This window comes from Danio aesculapii, chromosome 4, assembly GCF_903798145.1.
Source record: "Danio aesculapii chromosome 4, fDanAes4.1, whole genome shotgun sequence".
Classification (NCBI taxonomy): domain Eukaryota; kingdom Metazoa; phylum Chordata; class Actinopteri; order Cypriniformes; family Danionidae; genus Danio; species Danio aesculapii.
The window spans coordinates 12,598,282-12,617,439 of record NC_079438.1 but is presented as its reverse complement, the minus strand read 5'-3'; the positions used below and the strand labels follow the sequence as shown (position 1 = coordinate 12,617,439).

At 38.2% G+C, this 19,158-nt stretch overlaps 2 protein-coding genes and 4 non-coding genes across 6 annotated transcripts in view; 3 read left to right on the top strand and 3 right to left on the bottom strand.

The window, feature by feature from the left end:
• LOC130222051 (gastrula zinc finger protein XlCGF57.1-like) overlaps positions 1-19,158 on the top strand; it is a 429,619-nt gene that overhangs the window by 142,101 nt on the left and 268,360 nt on the right. The window lies entirely within an intron of this gene.
• trnal-cag (transfer RNA leucine (anticodon CAG)) lies at positions 379-460 on the bottom strand. Its single transcript has one exon. It is a non-coding gene; the product is annotated as a tRNA-Leu (tRNA).
• On the top strand, positions 555-627 carry trnam-cau (transfer RNA methionine (anticodon CAU)). The gene has a single exon. It is a non-coding gene; the product is annotated as a tRNA-Met (tRNA).
• On the bottom strand, positions 1,637-1,719 carry trnal-cag (transfer RNA leucine (anticodon CAG)). Its single transcript has one exon. It is a non-coding gene; the product is annotated as a tRNA-Leu (tRNA).
• On the top strand, positions 1,814-1,886 carry trnam-cau (transfer RNA methionine (anticodon CAU)). Its single transcript has one exon. It is a non-coding gene; the product is annotated as a tRNA-Met (tRNA).
• LOC130222181 (gastrula zinc finger protein XlCGF49.1-like) lies at positions 3,762-17,400 on the bottom strand. The gene is made up of 3 exons (XM_056454815.1): positions 17,352-17,400; positions 16,914-17,031; positions 3,762-5,024 (listed from the first exon to the last, which is right to left on the bottom strand). Exons 2-3 carry the CDS (start codon positions 16,996-16,998, stop codon positions 4,306-4,308), a joined length of 804 nt encoding a protein of 267 aa, XP_056310790.1. The 5' UTR covers positions 16,999-17,031; positions 17,352-17,400; the 3' UTR covers positions 3,762-4,305.

The window sequence follows — 19,158 nt, the reverse complement described above, 5'->3', positions numbered from 1 at the left end:
TGACGTAGTAAGAGAATTAGCCAAAAAGCCCTGCGAATCCCATAGCCTTAAAAATAAACGGCATCTCAGGACATTCCACTACATGGCATTTCAAGGCAATTCTTTTGATCCCCTTTCGATGCACTTGCATTAAAGCCCACGTCCATTGTTTTGTTCACATGCTTTTCCGAGTTGCTGTAGACAATGCCTTGATGTTGCGCAGATGCCTCAAAACTTGCAGTCTACAGTACCCATTAACGCTGCCAGGGCCACTGCTATGCTTCGTAAAGTGTGCCGCAAAGAGATTGATGCGGCGCTTTGTCAGTGTTACTGTATCACTAGGACATGGCGCCAGAGAGTTAAATACTTGAGCCTGAACGCACAGCCAAAGATTGTGTTTGTCAGAAGTGGGATTTGAACCCAGCCTCCAGGGGAGACTGCGACCTGAACGCAGCGCCTTAGACCGCTCGGCCATCCTGACATGCACACTTAGCCGGAGCTGTCTCCTAGGAGCCACATCGCAGCACCATGACATGGAAGCTGGTGTTTCACAGCTTGCCCAGCTCCAGCAGTCTGCCTCGTTGGTGCAGTAGGCAGTGCGTCAGTCTCATAATCTGAAGGTTGTGAGTTCGAGCCTCACACGGGGCAAGGTTGTACCTTTTGGCACACGGGAGCACTTAGGTGACCGGGCGGCGTACTTTATTACCTTCCGTGCCATTTATGCTTCCCGGGGGCAAAAAAGGCTACAGCTCCTCTGGAGGGCATGCGGCGTGACGTTTCAAGAACATCTCCTGAGTCTAAAGCAATGATGGCAAGATGCTCCCATTACTGTCACGTTATCGCTTGACGTTTGACGTGGATACGTCAAATTTCATGACTTGACGTTGTAAGAGGATTAGCCGAAAAGCCCTGCGAATCCCATAGAGTTAAAAATAAACAGCATCTCAGGACATTCCACTACATGGCATACCAAAACAATTCTTTTGATCCCGTTTCGGTGCACTTGCTTTAAAGCCCACGTCCATTATTTTGAGCACATGCTTTTCCGAGTTGCTGTGGACAATGCCTTGATGTTGCGCAAACGCCTCAAACCTTGCAGTCTACAGTGCCCATTAAGGTTGCCAGGGCCACTGCTACGCTTCGTAAACTGACGCAAAGAGATTGATGCGGCGCTTTGTCAGTGTTACTGTATCACTTTCTGAAGCAATAATGGCAAGATTCTCCCATTCCTGTCACATTATCGCTTGACGTTTGAAGTGGATCTGTCAAATGTCATGACTTGACATTGTAAGAGGATTAGCCGAAAATCTCTGCGAATACCATAGAATTAAAAATAAACAGCATCTCAGGACATTCCACTACATGGCATTCCAAGACAATTCTTTTGATCCCGTTTCGGTGCACTTGCTTTAAAGCCCACGTCCATTGTTTTGAACACATGCTTTTCCGAGTTGCTGTGGACAATGCCTTGATGTTGCGCAAACGCCTTAAACCTTGCAGTCTACAGTGCCCATTAACGCCGCCAGGGCCACTGCTACGCTGCGTAAATTGTGGTCAGAGAGATTGATGCAGCACTTTGTCAGTGTTACTGTATCACTCGGACATGGCGCCAGAGATTTAAATACTTAAGCCTGAACGCACAGCCAAAGATTATGTTTGTCAGAAGTGGGCTTCGAACCCACGCCTCCAGGGGAGACTGCAACCTGAACACAGCGCCTTAGACCACTCGGCCATCCTGACATAGACACCTAGCCGGAGCTGTCTCCTAGGAGCCACATCGCAGCACCATGACATAGAAGCTGGTGTTTCACAACTTGCCCAGCTCCAGCAGTCCGCCTCGTTGGCGCAGTAGGCAGCGTGTCAGTCTCATAATCTGAAGGTCGTGAGTTCGAGCCTCACACGGGGCAAGGTCGTACCTTTTGGCACACGGGAGCACTTAGGTGATGGCAAGATGCGTCAGATCAACCATGGCTCGTTATTATATGAATTTATAATTCCGCTATAATCTCTCGCTGTGTATTTCAAACATGGCGGGTTTTTTTGTTTTCATTCTAGCTTGTTAAGCAAATGACGTATCTCTGTAAACCAATAGCGTTCAGCTGCGCGTGTGGCTTCGTCTTTTGGTATCCTTTCGAAAGGGTGCCGAAAAAGTGGTACCGTACGATTCGTAACGCCTTTTGACAGTGGAAACGGCCATAAAAGCGCACCAAACCGGACCGTACCACTTAGTGGAAACGGGCCATTATTGTGGTATAGCAGTGATCCAATATGTTACTGTCTCTTGTGGCACATGTAACATGCTGTCTATATTTTGGCAATTCACGGGATAGTTTTGCTTTGTTAATGTAAGTTGTAACTAAGATTTAAAAAGTATTTTACAATATTTTAACAATCAATTACTGCACAATCTTAAATCCATATGAACTAAGTTGGTTCCTTAAGATTTAAATGCAGTTTTACCCCCAAAACTAATGTGTTACATTCAATTAAATTAAATATTTGAAGCTAAAGCAATGACAATTGTAAAGTTACTTAAATATTCTTAAGTACTTACCTTTGTGAAAATGTCGAGAGCATAAACGGAGATATGCCAGCAAAAGATATATTTTGCGTCTCAGTGCAGCAGGCCAAGACACCCGATGCACCGCTACAGTGTCAATATACTTTCTTCTGAGTGGGAAATTTAATACATCTGTCGTCGTGATAATTTGTTTACCTTTTCGATCGCGTGATTTGCTATTAACTTACAGCCCTTAACACAACAAGAACGTAACACTGTATTTACTCTTACCTGTAGATACAGGTAAGATTTCGTTTCTTACGATTTGTGCGTAAGAAACTTATGAACTTTTGTGCTAAACAGGTAACGTTATTGATGATAATACAGTCACCTACTGCATTCACCATAAGGCAAAGTAGCACCAACTCCCACTAAACACTCAGCTTATTCTAGTTTTGTTGAATAAAATCAGCAAACAAAGCAAAAGAAATATGACAACGAGATGCTGCGATGCTAGAAACTTGTATTATTGTCGGCTAGTGAAGGAGTCGTTCATAACGGAGATTCATTCACAAACGAATCGCTCCCTCCGTCAGTATGAGAAGTGAAAGCAGGAGAAGGGTGTGTGTTTCAGGACACAGATAAGATCAAATGTAACAGAGAGGGTGTATAGTACATTTCCATACACACAAGCTTTTTGTCAGGAATGCCTGAGCGATCACTTATCGATCAACGTAGAAAAGTGATGTAAAATGATAAGTTTTGTAATTTAAAAAAAATTTGCATACTGACCTCTGGGAAAACTCCCGATCATAGATAGAAGTGTATATCTCTGGCTCTGGATGGCCACAGTCCTCCACTGCAGCTGGGTCCCGCATTCATTTCAAAGGAGTGCTACCCTGTACTAAAATGGCAGCTCTATTGACGTATTCCTTCTAATAGATAACAACAGGGTAGGCGACATCTAATGTTTATATCTTTGTATAAGTGTAAATACTTTAAAACAAACTTTTCTCCAGTTGAATCACAATGCGGGAGCGGCGCAGACTAATGACATTAGACGCCACGCCAAAATAAAAGTCTTTTTTTGTCACTTACTGTTGCAGTCATGACTTATTGATACATTTCTCCCTCATTTTCCACTTTCTCACATACACAGACACACATACATTCAGTATTTGGAGCTGATCAAAACCTTTACTCTAAACATTTTAAGACAATAAAAATACTAAGACTTAAGTGTTTAAAGCAGAAAATCTCAACATTCTAAAAGGTATAACAAATAATCTGATGGGTGTTTTGAGCTGAAACTGTACAGACATAAAAGACTTATCCTAAATCTTGAAAAGGGGGTAAAATAGGTGCCCTTCAAGTAAAAAGTGTTCATTACTACTACATGTTTATTTCCACCAACTAGTCATGACTTATTATATATAGTTTTTCTCTGCGTTTGGACACTTTATCCTGTTAAAAAATAACAAAACAATAAAAATGTTCTGTTTACAATAAATAAAACAACGAACAGGAACAAAATAACTTCTCTTCAACACTTGCTTCAACAGTTTCTTTATATGAGAGTAATTAACAATAAAATGTGAGCGATTGGTCCATATTTTAAATTTCGGTCCAGAGAGGTCATGTTTTGATATTCGATTGGTCTCACACAGTCAAGTGATGCGATTTCGCAGATCAGAGTTCACCAAGCTTGAACTTTGCAACGTAGTGAACTGCAAAACGTGACGCACGAACTTGCATTTCCGGTCTGACGCATTCGCGTGCGTATAATTTGGAAGTATATGGAGAGAAAAGTCCAGTGTGAGTGCAGCTTAAGTACAAGTGAATGGTTTCTCTCCAGTGTGGCTCATCATGTGTAGATTAAGGGATGATGATTGGCTGAAACTCTTCCCACACTGAGTGCATGTAAATGGTTTCTCTCCAGTGTGGATCCACATGTGTCGATTAAGGGATGATGAATGGCTGAAACGCTTCCCACACTGAGTGCATGTGAATGGTTTCTCTCCAGTGTGGTTCATCATGTGAATCTTAAGTTTGCTTTTGCTTGCCAAACGGTTCCCACACTGAGTGCATGTGAATGGTTTCTCTCCAGTGTGGATCGTCATGTGTCGATTAAGGGATGATAAATGGCTGAAACTCTTCCCACACTGAGTGCATGTGAATGGTTTCTCTCCAGTGTGGATCTTCAAGTGATTATTAAGGTTTGATGATTGGTTGAAACTCTTACCACACTGAGTGCATGTGAATGGTTTCTCTCCAGTGTGGATCATCAAGTGATTATTAAGGTTTGATGATTGGTTGAAACTCTTACCACACTGGGTGCATGTGAATGGTTTTTCTCCAGTGTGGATCCTCATGTGAATCTTAAGATTGCCTTTTCTTCCAAAACTCTTTCCACACTGAGTGCAGGTGCAGATGAAACAATTCTCATCTCTTCTTTTCAAAATACTATCAGTCTGTAAATGAGTTTTTTCCTCAATTTTGACATGATGTTCCTCCTCTTTACTTCCCTCATTCTCTTCAATTAGGTCTGAAATAAATAAAAATAAAATTAGTTTTCATTAATTCTTAAAACTCTCATCAAAAGCTGAAAAGTGAAAAGACACTGGAAACATTGGCTACACACACTGTAATTTTGATGCACATTAAATGTAAAATACATCAGATCATATTTTGTTCGGTCCATTAACATGTACACATTTAAGCAGATTCAATTCAATTAATCTTTATTTATCTAGTGCTTTTACAATGTAAATTGTGTCAAAGCCGCTTAACATAGAAGTTATAGTAAATTGAAACGGTGTCAGTCCCGTTTTCAGAGTTTCTTACATAATTAATTATAAAAGTCATTTTGGTCATATTGATAAGACACAGATTTGAAAAGCTGTAAATGGCCTATTTTTATTTGTATTTATTCATAATTACAACAAAATGTTTTCCTAAAATTTGTAAAGCAGACAGGGAATACTTGTTCATTCTGTGCCTGACTGGCAAATCACTTTTATTGTCACATCATCTGCAGCACGTGTGCTATGATGAGTGAAAAACTTAGGTGCTGGCTCCAGACAGTGCAAAATACAACAACATACAACAGCACATTGGCAGTGTTGACAGGAATATGTACAATGAATAGGTGTAGCTGTAGGCAGTATTGTTTTAAGTATGGATTGGTTAAAGTGCAGTGCATGCTACATATTGATAGTGTGCAGTGAGGGGTATGGAAGATTCTGTGTGAGGTGTGTTAAGTGTTCATCAGCCTGATATGTGTAAACTCATCAGAAATAAAGTTTTGGGGTAACAGCTGAACAAACAGCTGAATATTTGCCTCGCAGACAGGAGACAAACCTGTACAACATCTGCATAAAGGCTGAAAGTGCACCTTTGCCCTTGTGTGCTGTTGGGCCATTTTCATCCATTATGGGGTGATTTTGAGGCTTAATTCGGCCAAAACTTTCTCTGGGTTTCAGAAAATTGACTGATATTTGGGGACATCTTATTTTGACATATTCTGGGAAAATTAAAAAAAAATGTAAAAAATGAAAAACACTCTGGGCAAATTTACTCCCTTTTCGTTATATTCATGGCTGTTTTTTCTCCATTGGCCTCTATTATAACAACATATATTTGATTGTAAAGCCATGACAGCTTATAATCATGCATTTATGATTGTTGGTGTTTTCTGTGGCGACAGTCAACATTGTTTAATTGGTCTCCACCCATGGGACGGCAAAAAGGAAATGAGTGAGAGTATAAAGGAAGAGGAGGAGAGTTGAAGAGGGCAGCATTATGATGTGTGTGGAAGAAACGGAAGTTGACTGAACTGTTGCAGTGCAGGGAAACGAGTAGAGAAAGCGGGTCGAGACGAGCAGTGTAAACTTAACTACTGGCTGTGATAAACAAAAAGCGAAAGTACATATCAAAACAACGGAGCAAAGACCGCTGTCTTGTAACTGAAGAGCTTGTGACGTCTGTGAACAAGTGCGTCACCAAAGACTTCAGTGTAGTGTACTTACGGTCAACTTACTGATTTATCTCACTGGCATAAAAGTCAGCTGCCGAAAGCCTTCCTCCCGCAGTCGACAGTGTCAGAGTTTCCTGTTAGGCACCTGTGGCTGCTACTCCCCGGCTGGGTTCATCGACGCCCTCAACCTTCACATCCACACCTCCACATTCACCATTCACCATTCCCCTTCACCTCCACATTCACCGTTCCCCTCTCATTTCCTTTGACTCCTCCACTCCGTGGGTAAGAAGCAAAAGTTTTTGTTTTCTTTGCCCAAATTCTCATTTTATTTCTCTTGTTTTGTTTTCTCCCCGTACTATTATTATCAGTATTATTTTTCCCCGTTTTCAAATTTGATGAATCTGCTGACCTGAAATCATTTGCATTTTTTCCGTTCACTTTCATTGGAGTTATAAGTGCTGAAGGTTTTGTGTTTCATTGTGATTATTGTTATATTGCTTGTTTTGGACTTCCGGTTGGAGTGGAGTGATGTAAAGATGCAAATTGTCATTTAGTATTGCTCTTGTCCTAAATACTATTACCTAGCTACATGCTTTACAAAAGTTGCGAGTAAGGGGAAAACATGTCAAATTTAATGACACATTTGAGGGCTCAATAAGGCAAAGGACTGCCTCTTGCGCGTGCTCTAGGTATCACGTGCAATCGCTCCCTCAGGCACTCGCTCCCTCTGCTTTCGCGGCACTTGCTCTCTCTGTGACGGTGCTGCGCGCATCAGTTCCTCGCATTCGTCAGAAGTTGATGCCCAAATTGACACAGGTAATAAAAAGATTAAAACTTCTGTTTTCAATAGCGATTTTAACACTTTTAATATGAATTCCTCGGCTATGCAGAGACCATTATTAATCAGAAATCTAGTGTACACAGTTTTACGTTAGGAAATGCAGTCTTGAATTTACATACAGTCGGCACGTACCAAAGAACAGATGTAACACATTGATCAAATGTAGTTTTCAGTCACGCTCATGTAAGTCATATTCAACTCGTTTAGTTTTGCCTACTTTCATTTTTGATTTCCGTCTTCAACACAATTTAACTAACTCATTTCTAATATCTACATTTTTATCTTCCTCATGCTGACAGTTAGTGCATAACATTTTACTGATTATTTTGCAAGACAGTTGCATTCAGACAAAGTCCCTTTAAGTATTTTATAGTCTTTTATTCAGATTAAAGTGTAATTTAAAGACTTAATCCGTAACTATGAAAGTTAAAATAATTAGTCAAATTATTTTGTAACTAATTTGTTGTGTATATCAAAAATATACAGTAAATATTTCTTAAGGAGGCTAATAATACTGACCTTTTTTTTATTAGAAACAGCTTTTATTCACTAAGTAAACAATAAGAAATAGGCCTTATTATGACTCCAGAATAATAATTTTTTTAGGAAACACTGTGAACATTTTCAGAAACATTATTTTAAATGAATGGAAGGGCAAAATAAATTGACTTCAACTGTAAGGCCTTTCTGTTAAAGTTTACAGGTGCAACAATGTGCCTTGATGTACTTGAATGTTAGAAATGTGTTATCCTACACCAGTACAAAGTTACTTGTCAAATAAATGAAGAAGAAAGATTATCTTTATGTTTATAAAGACTGCAGAGTGATGCATGAAAAAAATGACTTCGAATAATTTAAGTATTTTGTAATATACATGTTAAAATGTGCTCCCAATAGTATGTGGCCCCTGCTTGCCCCCCACAGGTTAGTAGTAAGCTAATGTAATTTCATAATACAAATCTTAAATTCATGTTAACCAACAAATGATCAAAGGAAATATATTAATGCAACTCAAATATATAAAATATGAATTGATGTTTACTTTAAACTTAAATTATAATGTTCTATTAAAATTATTTTTTAAAGATTTTGTCAAATAAAAGATTTTTCTAGAGTCATCCACCTTAATTTTTTGTGGCTAAAAAGTATCGGTTCAGGCACCGTTTTGGCACCGGTATCGTTTTAAAAGTATCGATTTAGCACCGGTGTCAAAAAAACCCCAAACGATAGCCAACCCTAATGATAATGCTAACCCGAAGAGCAAGCTGCTTCTAAGAAAGAGACGGCTCCGGCGAGTGATAACAGTGCGGTCCTTTAAGCTATTGATGCACTAAGTCTGTGTTGGGTGGATACTCCGACTCTCTTACTACCCTGGAAAAAGAGTTTAGTATCGTGAAAAAGGAGCTGGCCCTGCTGAGAGACTGAGGCGAGGATCTTGAGGAGAGGTCTCACCGCTCAAATCTCGGCATTATGGAAGTTAAAGAAGGACGGGAGCACCGCAGACATGTGATGGAATTTGTAGCCGGTCCCCTGAAAGATACCCTGAACCTCGAGAAGACTCCACTTCTAGACTGCGACACCGCACTCTACGCAGCAAACCAGTGGATGACAAGGAACCGCCACTCGCCTTTATAATTAAATGGCACTACTTTTTCAAAAAAGAGGATATTTTGAAGAAAGCCATTGAAATGAAGTCAATCACGACAGTACACTGGGCTGTCAAAGACAAAACCAATGTTAATGTCACTCTCTGGTTAACTTTTATAGCACATGTTTGTTGTTGTTATTTCTAATTCTCTAGTATATTTTGTCAATAATGGGGTAGCTTTGTAGTAAAACATGAAGAGCTGTTCAAATGGTTTTGTTTTATACGTGAGGTCCCACATGGTCAGCTAGTTAAGAGTGGGAGTAGCTGGAAGTGTGTGCAAGTTTATACGCAAGGTTTCAATATTGTGTTGTTTCGTGTTTATAAGTGTATGTGAAATCACCCTTTTTTTCCCCTTTCCTCTCTCTCCCCCACACCCCCTACATACAAAACCCACAGATACCTTTCGGATGCTTCTGATAAATGTTTTCGACAGCCTTTCATAAAATGGGTGGAGTAAAGACAAACTTTACCAGTTGGAATGTGCGGAGGCTAAATCACCAAGTGAAACGAAACAAGGTGTTCGCATATCTTAAGTTAAAATCTGATATTGTATATTTACAGGAGACACATCTGTTGAAAAAAGACTACTCAAAACTTAATAGAGGAGGCTATACACAAATATACCATGCTAATTTCAATAGCAAAAGTAGGGGCGTTGCTGTACTCATGCATAAGAATGTACAGTTTGTTATGGAGTCAAATGTGTAGGATAAAAATGGCAGATACATAATAATCCAAGGTTAACTTTTTAACATGTCTGTGGTCCTGGCCAATGTGTATGCTCCTAATTGGGACAATGTACAATTTTTCAGTGATTTAATTTCAATTTTGCCTAGTCTTGACACACGCAATTCAACTTTAGGAGGCGATTTAAATTGTTTTGCACCCAATTTTATATCGCTCTAGCTCTTCGAGTAATACATTAAGTAAGCCAGCACAATGTATCAACTCCTTCCTTCAGACATACGGTGTAAGTGACCCCTGGAGATTTAAATATCCATCTTCCAAGCAATTTTCCTTCTATTCACCTGTGCATCAAACCAATTCCAGGATTGACCATTTTCTCCTGGACAAGCAGTTACTTCCCTTAATGTCAGAAGTAGAGTATGGTAGTATTGTTATTTCGGACCATTGTCCAGTCTCACTAAATCTATGTTTTCCAGGCAATGTAATCCTCCAACGTACATGGCGGTGAAGTAACTCATGGGCATATTGCAGTGGTCAACACGAGTTGAATCTGAAATCTTGGGCAAGCGCCAAATTGTCTCAGTCATTGAACTGGCCTGAGGGCTTATACCATCATGATAACAGGGCGCCAATTGACTTGAATAGCTGCATCAATACTTTGGCTGCAGATGTTCTGGTACCCTTCAGCTAACTAGTAAATGACTAATAAACTTAAACAATAGGGCTTTACAGGATTTTCAGCGGGAAGGCCTCACAAGACTTTTGAAGGACTCCTCTACATGGTCATGTGCTCGTCTTGGGCACATCCTGCCAGATGTACAATTTCGTAGAGACAAAGAGAAAATAATGCATACGAATGAAAGACAATCTCTTAAAATGTCAAAACTAAGGCAGATGTATCGTTGAATAATATGCCATGGTTTTCCTCATATGCTATGTTTATTCCAACCAACCAAGTTAATTAATGTGTTGTTTTATCCCTTATAGCAGATTAAAATTATCTGTATGTGTCTGAAATGTATGTCTGGCATTGAACGAAAGCTAGTGACATTTGCAATACATTGGTGTAAATGAAAAACTAGTAGCACAAACAGTATTCCTCTTGTAACCTTTGATGTGATATAGTTACAATCTTGCCACGTGAATTCTACATGCAGTCTGTTAATTATTGACCCTACCTACAATGACCAAACCAGGTCACTTAAAAACACCCTGCAACAAAGAAACTTTGCTTTTTGGATTAGCTGGCTTGCACATGCTATTGCTTTCTGCCCCCGTTCGCCTGCTCGGACACTACGCCGCCACACAATTGGGTCACCACGAAATCTCCATGTATACCTCAAGTTTCAGGACCGCCGAAACCGCACGAACTTCCGCAAACTGACTCTCTGCAGTCCGTCACCTCGGTAACCGACAGCCGCCCACGAGCGAATCCCAAGGACGTCACTGAAGCCACCAGCCAATCAGGAGCGCCGTGTTTCCCGGAGGTCAGCCGGCGAGGGAAATTCAACTTCAGCAAAAAGGGTGCAAGTACCACAAACTAATGTTGTCTCTTGCTGATCTGGTGCAGATTGATCTTAAGCAGTTAAAGATAAGCCATATATCTGCTTTTGTGGTTTCTCAGGTGTTATTCCAAGATCTTGTAAGAAATATTAGAATTAATTTTAGATTTAATTTTAATTAGAATTAATATTAGAATTAACTCATCTTACATCCTCTGAACTGCCTCTGTGTGTATGTGTGAATGTGTGTGTGCGTTTGTTGTTGTTTGCTTATTACGTAGCTCAATAAATCTTTGTTCTCATTTTGTAAGAACTGTGTTCTTGTTTATGTGCTTCTAAGTCATTGCCTCGAGCTGTAGATCTTGTTACCTTGCTAAAAGTGTGTTATGTGTTATGTTATTATCGTTGGACGCGTAAATAATATTAACAAGATTGGTAAGATACGATGTCTTCTATTTGTTTTAGTTTTATAAGGAGTTTTGTACCAAGCTAACACCCCTGTTGTGCAAGGTATTTGCTGAAGCTCTTGTCTCGGAATCACTTCCACCCCTCCATGACATCGGCTGTTATAACAGTACTTCTTAAAATGTATAGGGATCCACTTAATTGTGAATCTTATCGTCTGATCAGCTTACTCTGCTGTGATTATATGATCCTGGCTAAAGTGCTGGCAATCAGAGTGGAGTTAGTCATGAGAAAGATAATTCACCCAGATCAAACTGGTTTTATTGTTCGGAGACAGTTATCTTACAACCTTCGTCGCTTATTTAGTATTATTTATTCACCTAAAAATAATACCAATCCAGATGTCTTAATTTCTTTAGATGCCCATAAGGCATTTGATAGAATAGGGTATATATATTTATTAACAGCGCTAAAAAAATTTGGTTTTGGCCTTGGATTCTGTTGCTGGGTTAAAATGTTATATTCCAGGCCCCAAGCATCCATTCAAACAAATTACATAATTTCTAAATGCTTTCTACTCTCTAGGGGAACAAAACAGGGCTGCCCTCTGTCCCCTCTGCTCTTTTACATTGTCATTGAACCTATTGCAACTGTATTAAGGAACTCAGATGGCTTGCAAGGAATTTTCAGAGAGAGACAAGAACATAAGCTCCTGCTATATGCGGATGATCTTTTTCTGTCAAATCCAGATACATGTATTACAAAAGCTCTTACAATCATTTCAGAATTTGGAAATGTTTCTGGAAACAAAGTCAATTTAGCAAAGAGTCTCCTTTTCCCTATCAATGATAGAGTACAGCAAATGTCCTTCCAATCCTTTCCATTTTCAGTAAGTCCTGATAAATTTGTATATCTGGGTGTGAGTGTGACACGCAAATATAAGGATTTGTTCAATAATAATTTTAAAACGACATTAGACAAAGCCAAACGAGACATGACGCAGTGGTCAACCCTTCCTTTATCTTTGGCTGGGAAGATCAATTCCATTAAAATGACAATACTACAAAGATTTCTGTTTCTATTTCAGACAGTGCCTGTTTTTTTTCCCCCAAGTAATTTTTCAAGGAGTTGAATAATTGTGTTTCTACATTTCTCTGGGATAAAAAAATTCCTCGCATAAGAAAGGAACTCTTGGATAAAAAAGAAGGAAGAGGATGGATTGGCAATGCCAAATTTTCTATACTGTTATTGGGCGGCCAATTTACTGATATTCAGATTTTCCAACATCTGTAATGTTGAGGGCCCACTTTGGTTACTGATGGAACAGCACACGTCTAATCCAGTGTCTTTACACTCACTACTTTTTGATCTTCGATTCCAGAGAGTAAACAATATTCTACGAATATCCTAGTTATTAATTGATCACTCAGAATATGGTCACAATTCAGACTTCACTTCATTAATAAACAAGCATTGCCTTCTGCTCCCATTTTGTTAAATCCGTTATTCCCTCCCTTTCTTATAGATTCAGCATTCCAATGATGGTCTAGGAACGGAGTTAACTGTGTTAAGGACCTGTTTAAAGCTGGAATATTTATCTCATTTCAACAGTTAAGAACAGACATTGAGATTCCACAGTCAAATTTTTTAGGTATCTTCAGGTCCGTAGTTTCGTTAAAAAAAACACTTCTCTCCTTCACTAAACCAACCAGAAAGTATGCTGGATAGATGAATTGGTAAATATTGACCCATATCAAAGGGATATGATCTCCACGTTATATGAAGTGATCCCAAGAACTGCCTCCCCTTCCCTAAATTGTACAAAGCAAAAATGGGAAGACGAACTGGGACTAGAAATATCAGATACAGCCTGGCAATATGCCATAGAACTGGTACACTCATCTTCTGTATGTATTAGACATGGTCTTCTTCAGTTTAAGGTGCTTCATATGCTTCACCTATCTAGGAGCAAGCTGGCAAAAATGTATTCAGGGTCAAGATTCATCTTGCCCCAGATGTGGTTTGGAGCTAGCAGATCTGAGTCATTTGTTCTGGGGATGCCCTAGATTACATAAATTTTGGACCGATATTTTTAGATAATTTTCATCTATATGTAATAAAGATATGGATCCTAATCCTTTGACCTCAATTTTTGGTACAGTGGCAGAAGAAATGAACCTGTTAGCTAATCACGTAGAAATCATTGCCTTCTCTTCTTTATTGGCCAGATGCCTGATTCTTCTCAGGTGGAAAAAAACAAACCCGCCATCCCACAAACATTGGATATTAGAAGTGTTATCACATCTTAAACTCGAGCACCTTAAGTACACCATCCGAGGCTTTACAAAAAATGTTTTATGAGGTTTGGCAGCCTTTCCTATCCTACACTGAACGCTCAGGGGTTATTATATCCTAAGTGAGAGTTTATTCCTAATTTGTTTTATCTATTTTTATTTCTTTTTTCTCTTTCTCCTTTTTTCTTTATGGGGTGTGAGTATGTCTGTCGCTATGTACCATGTTAATTTATTGTTCAATATGTGTTGTGGAAAAATTTAAGACTTTTGAAAAATCAATAAAAATATTTGAATAATAAGAATGTAAGCAGTACTAAAAATAGTTTTTAGAATGAGTAATAATCCCATTAATCTAGTTACAGTACATGTCCCTGTCGAAGGTCTGTGAGTTTAAGCTAATTATTCATTAAAGAAGGACAAGCCATTCTCGTGCATAACTTTGTTCTTTGTGTGACTGAAATGTAGGCAATAGCTGTTTCCATCCAAAAATGCGAATTAAATTTATTTGCAAAACTGGAATATTGCATAAAAAATATGCAAATAAATCAGCATTTCCAGGCGACGAGGTGGCGCAGTAGGTAGTGCTGTCACCCCACAGCAAGAAGGTTGCTGGTTTGACCCTCAGCTGGGTCAGTTGGCATTCCTGTGTGGAGTTTGCATGTTCTCCCCACGCTCCTGTGGGTTTCCTCCGAGTGGTCTGGTTTCCCCCACAAGTTCAAAAACATGCTGTATAGGTGAATTGGGTAAGCTAAATTGTCCATAGTGTATGAGTGTGAATGGATGTTTCCCAGTGATGGGTTGCAACTAGAAGGGCATCCGGTGCATAAAAACGTGCTGGATAAGTTGGTAGTTCATTCCGCTGTGGCGACCCCAAATTAATAAAGGGACTAAGCCGAAAAGAAAATGAATGAATGAATGAATCAGCGTTTCCATCTAATGAATCAATAAGAACAAACTAATGAAGCTACATGAATCTTTTCTTTGTTTAATAAATGACTTTCACCTCAGAGGACAATGCCGGCACACAATGAACACATGGAGACGTTCATGCGCATGTTTTTTATGCCTATATTTCAAAAGTTATGTGCATCATGACGTTTCCATCAAACAATTTTTTATGCTCTTAGCCTATTCAAAATGCACATAAAAATAGTTGGCTGGAAACGTAAAAGGAAAGGAGACCGACAGAGTTTAGAGAATAAAACCTGCTACTGACCAGGTTAGGTTCACAGAGTAAGTTACCACAGTAACTGACTCTTAGCTAAAGTTACCTCTCTTTCAGAAACAAACCTGTCATTTTGAAATGGAAAACCCAGAGTTTCTCTCATTTCAGTTTTAAAGTACTCTCAGTTTTCACTTAACCTCCTTTTTTGAAACGGGGCCCTGATCTCATATGCATTGTTTTAGAACTTCAGTTGCCTATTGGAGAAATGACCAGGAATAATAAATGGCAGAAAACGGTCACACTACTTGCTCTACAATCAAGTGTGTTTGTGACTTTACATGCAAAGAAAAACAAATAAAATTTGAAAACTTGACTTTGCAACATCAAGCAGCATTAAGCATGGGCCAGTATAAGATTCTGATGGCATGATAACCTTATGATAAAAATATGACGGTTTCACTGTACTGTGATTACTGATCTAAAATATATTCTTTTAAATGTCTGGGTAAAAAAAACTAAAACTTTTTCCCCTTTGAACACAATATATTTTCACTTGAGAAACTTTGAAAGTATTTTGGAGCAGTAAACATGTCAGGCTAAATAGTTCAAATTAATTAATTATATCTTTTCTGCTGGAGAAACTGTTGTCCTGAAAAACTTAAAATAAAATGTAAAAAAAAAAAAGTCGGAACGGTACATCAGAAAATATTGGCGGTTTTAAAACCTCGACAATTTTTATACTTTGAAAACTGTTATCGTCCCATGCCTAAGCAACATAACACTGTTTTAGGATCTAAAAACTAATTCTTTAAAAAAAGTCTCTAGCAAAAAGATTACAATGGCGCCGCCTGCTGGTACGTGAAGAATATGGTCAGTACTGATGAACTTTACACTCAAATGTTTGCATATCATCAACATGCTGTAATCTATTTCTTAAGCAGCAAAAGTCATTTTTAGACTAGTTTGTTGGCCAGTTGTAGTCAGTGCAATGCTAAACGTTATTGTTCCACTATAATTTGTTTGTTTTGCTTCATGTCGTCCCACAACATCATCATATGGTTTAGAATACTGTACAATGTTTTATAATAATTAATTATTTTAGTGTCCATTTCATTCAGTATATTTAAAATGGGGGGGCATCCACATTTTCTGACATACTTTAAACCAGGGTTTCTGCAGGTGTCCCCAAGTTAAGGTTAAGACTTTATAAAGACTCAAAGGCTCATAAAGACTATTTCTAAGCAAAAGATTTTAAATATTGAGTAAAAACAAGCAAGCTTTACTTATATCTATACACCTTTTTCCAAAATATGTTTTAATGTTTTAAATGTGTTTAAATGTTTTAAAAGTTTTAAAAACTATAATAAACTAAATTTATGCACAGCCCTGGTAATTAGATATTATAATAATGATGTAATTCTAACTCAGAGAACTAACAACTACTAGAAACAACTTTAAACCCATAAAGAAGTTGGAATTGTGATCAACGTGACATATGCAAACAGAAAGTACTAAGCCAACACTATCACTGTAACAACAGATATCTTCTATGAGAATACTGTAGGTCAAATATCCTCAGCTCAGTTAAACTTTTTTATTTATTGTTTTTATTCATTTTATATAGTGCCAGTGCTCAAGGATGCTTTACAAACAGTAGGAGAACAAGAAAAGCAATAACCTTAAGAAGGTAGAGAAGACGGGAGACTAATAATACAAAAAAGAATGACAAAAGACATGAGAACAAGTAACTAAAGAAGCTCATTCCTGTCTTTCAATGAGTGCTTATGTGCATTTAGGAGAACTAGGCAGCACACTCAGGGCTGCAAGATGGATTTAATTTAGTATTCTTATTATTAAAATATATCTGAATGAGGATCAAATGACTGAGTTGGTCTTTGAGAATGAAAATTAACCTGTTTGTTCCTGCAGATCTTCCTGTTTGACTCTGAATGTTTCTTCAATCGTCACATCTTCACTCTCCTCTTTAATAAACGCCATCAGGAGTTTTTCTCTGTGTTTGGACACTTTATCCTGTTTAACATGAACAAAACAATAAAAATGTCCTGTTTAAATGAATGAACAGAAACAAAATGACTTCTCTTCAACAGTTTTTTTATATGAGAGTAATTAACAAAAAGAAATCAGGTAAAACGTTTCGTTAAAACACTTATTACACACTTTTCTGTTTCTTTGTTTATTATTCATTTTCTATAAAATAGTACTACGTTGTATAAAGGGTTAAAATAATATTTCAAACAGCAGGAACATAATTTAGCATCATATAAAAACCTAAAACGATAGAAATTTAACTTTAAATCGGTTTATATCTGTAAACGTTTTAAAACACAAACCTTTCTCCAGCTGAATCACAGCTGAAGCGGCGCCGCCTGATGACGTCACACACCACGCCAAAATAAAAGTCTTTTTTGTTAAGCTTTTTTGCCACTTACTGTTGCAGTCATGACTTATTGATACATTTCTCCCATGTTTTTCACTTTACACTATATCTTTTCTCTCTCTCTCTCTCTCTCTCTCTCTCTCTCTCTCTCTCCCACAAACCTTTATTCTAAACATTTTAAGACAATTTTGAGAAACTTTTTTAATCCAGTTCATGATGACTTGCATGTCTACAACACATTACTTCCTATTAATATCTGAGTCCAAATCTCATCCTCATAATTACGACCTCTAATTTTCTATTTCTACAACTACATAGGCCTATATAGGGTTTCTTTTTTCATATGAATTGTCGTTTCTTGTTATCTGTATTTTACGTTTCCTGCCATTTTTTAGCAATATCTTCAGTAATAATATTTAATTTACCTTTACTTACAGAAGCATTAAAGGGGTGGTTCACCAAAAAATTACAATACTGTCAAATGAAGAGAATACAGGAGCAAAAACAGCCATTATATGGTTCAACAGTTCCTACTTGGGCTGCTTTTTAAAAAATTTTCTTGTACACAAAATGTTCTTGGAAGTCGATTACAATTGAACCACTAAAGTCACATTGGACCGTTTTGACAATGTTTTTGGTTCCTTTTCTGGACTTTGAGCATCTCGGGACTCTTGCTGTCTATGACAGACGAGGGAGCTCTCTGATTTCATCTAAAGTGTCTTCATTTGCATTCTGAAGATGAGCAAAGTTCTCAGGGGATTGAAACAACAGGTAGAGGGACAATCGTCCTCGAGTGCCTAGTGTACACTATAACGCATGCCTCCCACCACTGCTGATATACAGCCACATCGCACTGCTTTTAAAAATTTATTTTTTATTGCAATAACAACAGGCCATTACAACAAACAGAAATACAAAAACTGATAGAAGGCCACATTGCACTGCTACCCGTGTGATATTACTTATATGTTCATTATTTTTCTTTCCAGCTTAGTCCCTTTATTAATCAGGGGTCACCATAGTGGAATGAACCGCCAACTTATACAGCACATGCTTTATGCAGTGGATGCCCTTGCAGCTGCAAACCATTACTGGGAAACATGCATAAACACTCATTCACACACACAGTATGCATATGGGCTTGGGGGAAATTAGAGCACCTGGAGGAAACTCACGCAAACACGGGGAGAACATGCAAACTCAACACAGAAATGTCAACTGACCCTGCTGAGACTCGAACCAGCGACCTTCTTACTGTGAGGTGATCATGCTACCCACTGCACCACTGTGACACCTCACATGTATAATTATTTGAGGTATTAAACTGGTATTGGTGAAGAACTATGCTTACAAATGGTTGTTATTTTTAAACGTGTGAAAAGGCACCATTCAGATGTAGCGATTGTAATGATCTGGGGAATCAAGCATGTATTGTTATAGACACCTTTGCTTATTTGTCTTAAGAGATGTAAGCCATGTTCATGTAATATGCTTTAGGCTATCAAGTTGGTATTGGCATGATCAGCTATACCTGTTAACAGGTTTCTCATATGTAAAACAGTCCTATTCAGTTAATGGTCTGGCCTATTAGGCAGCTATTAATAAAGATAACTGCACATGATGATGATCCATTTATTTAAATGAATATGTGACACAAAGATTTAAATTTATTGTTAAAAACAAGTTACAGGAGTAAGTGCAGTTGTTGTTTTATGTGATGTCCACCACTGTAATTACACCATGGTGAAAAAGAAGTCTGA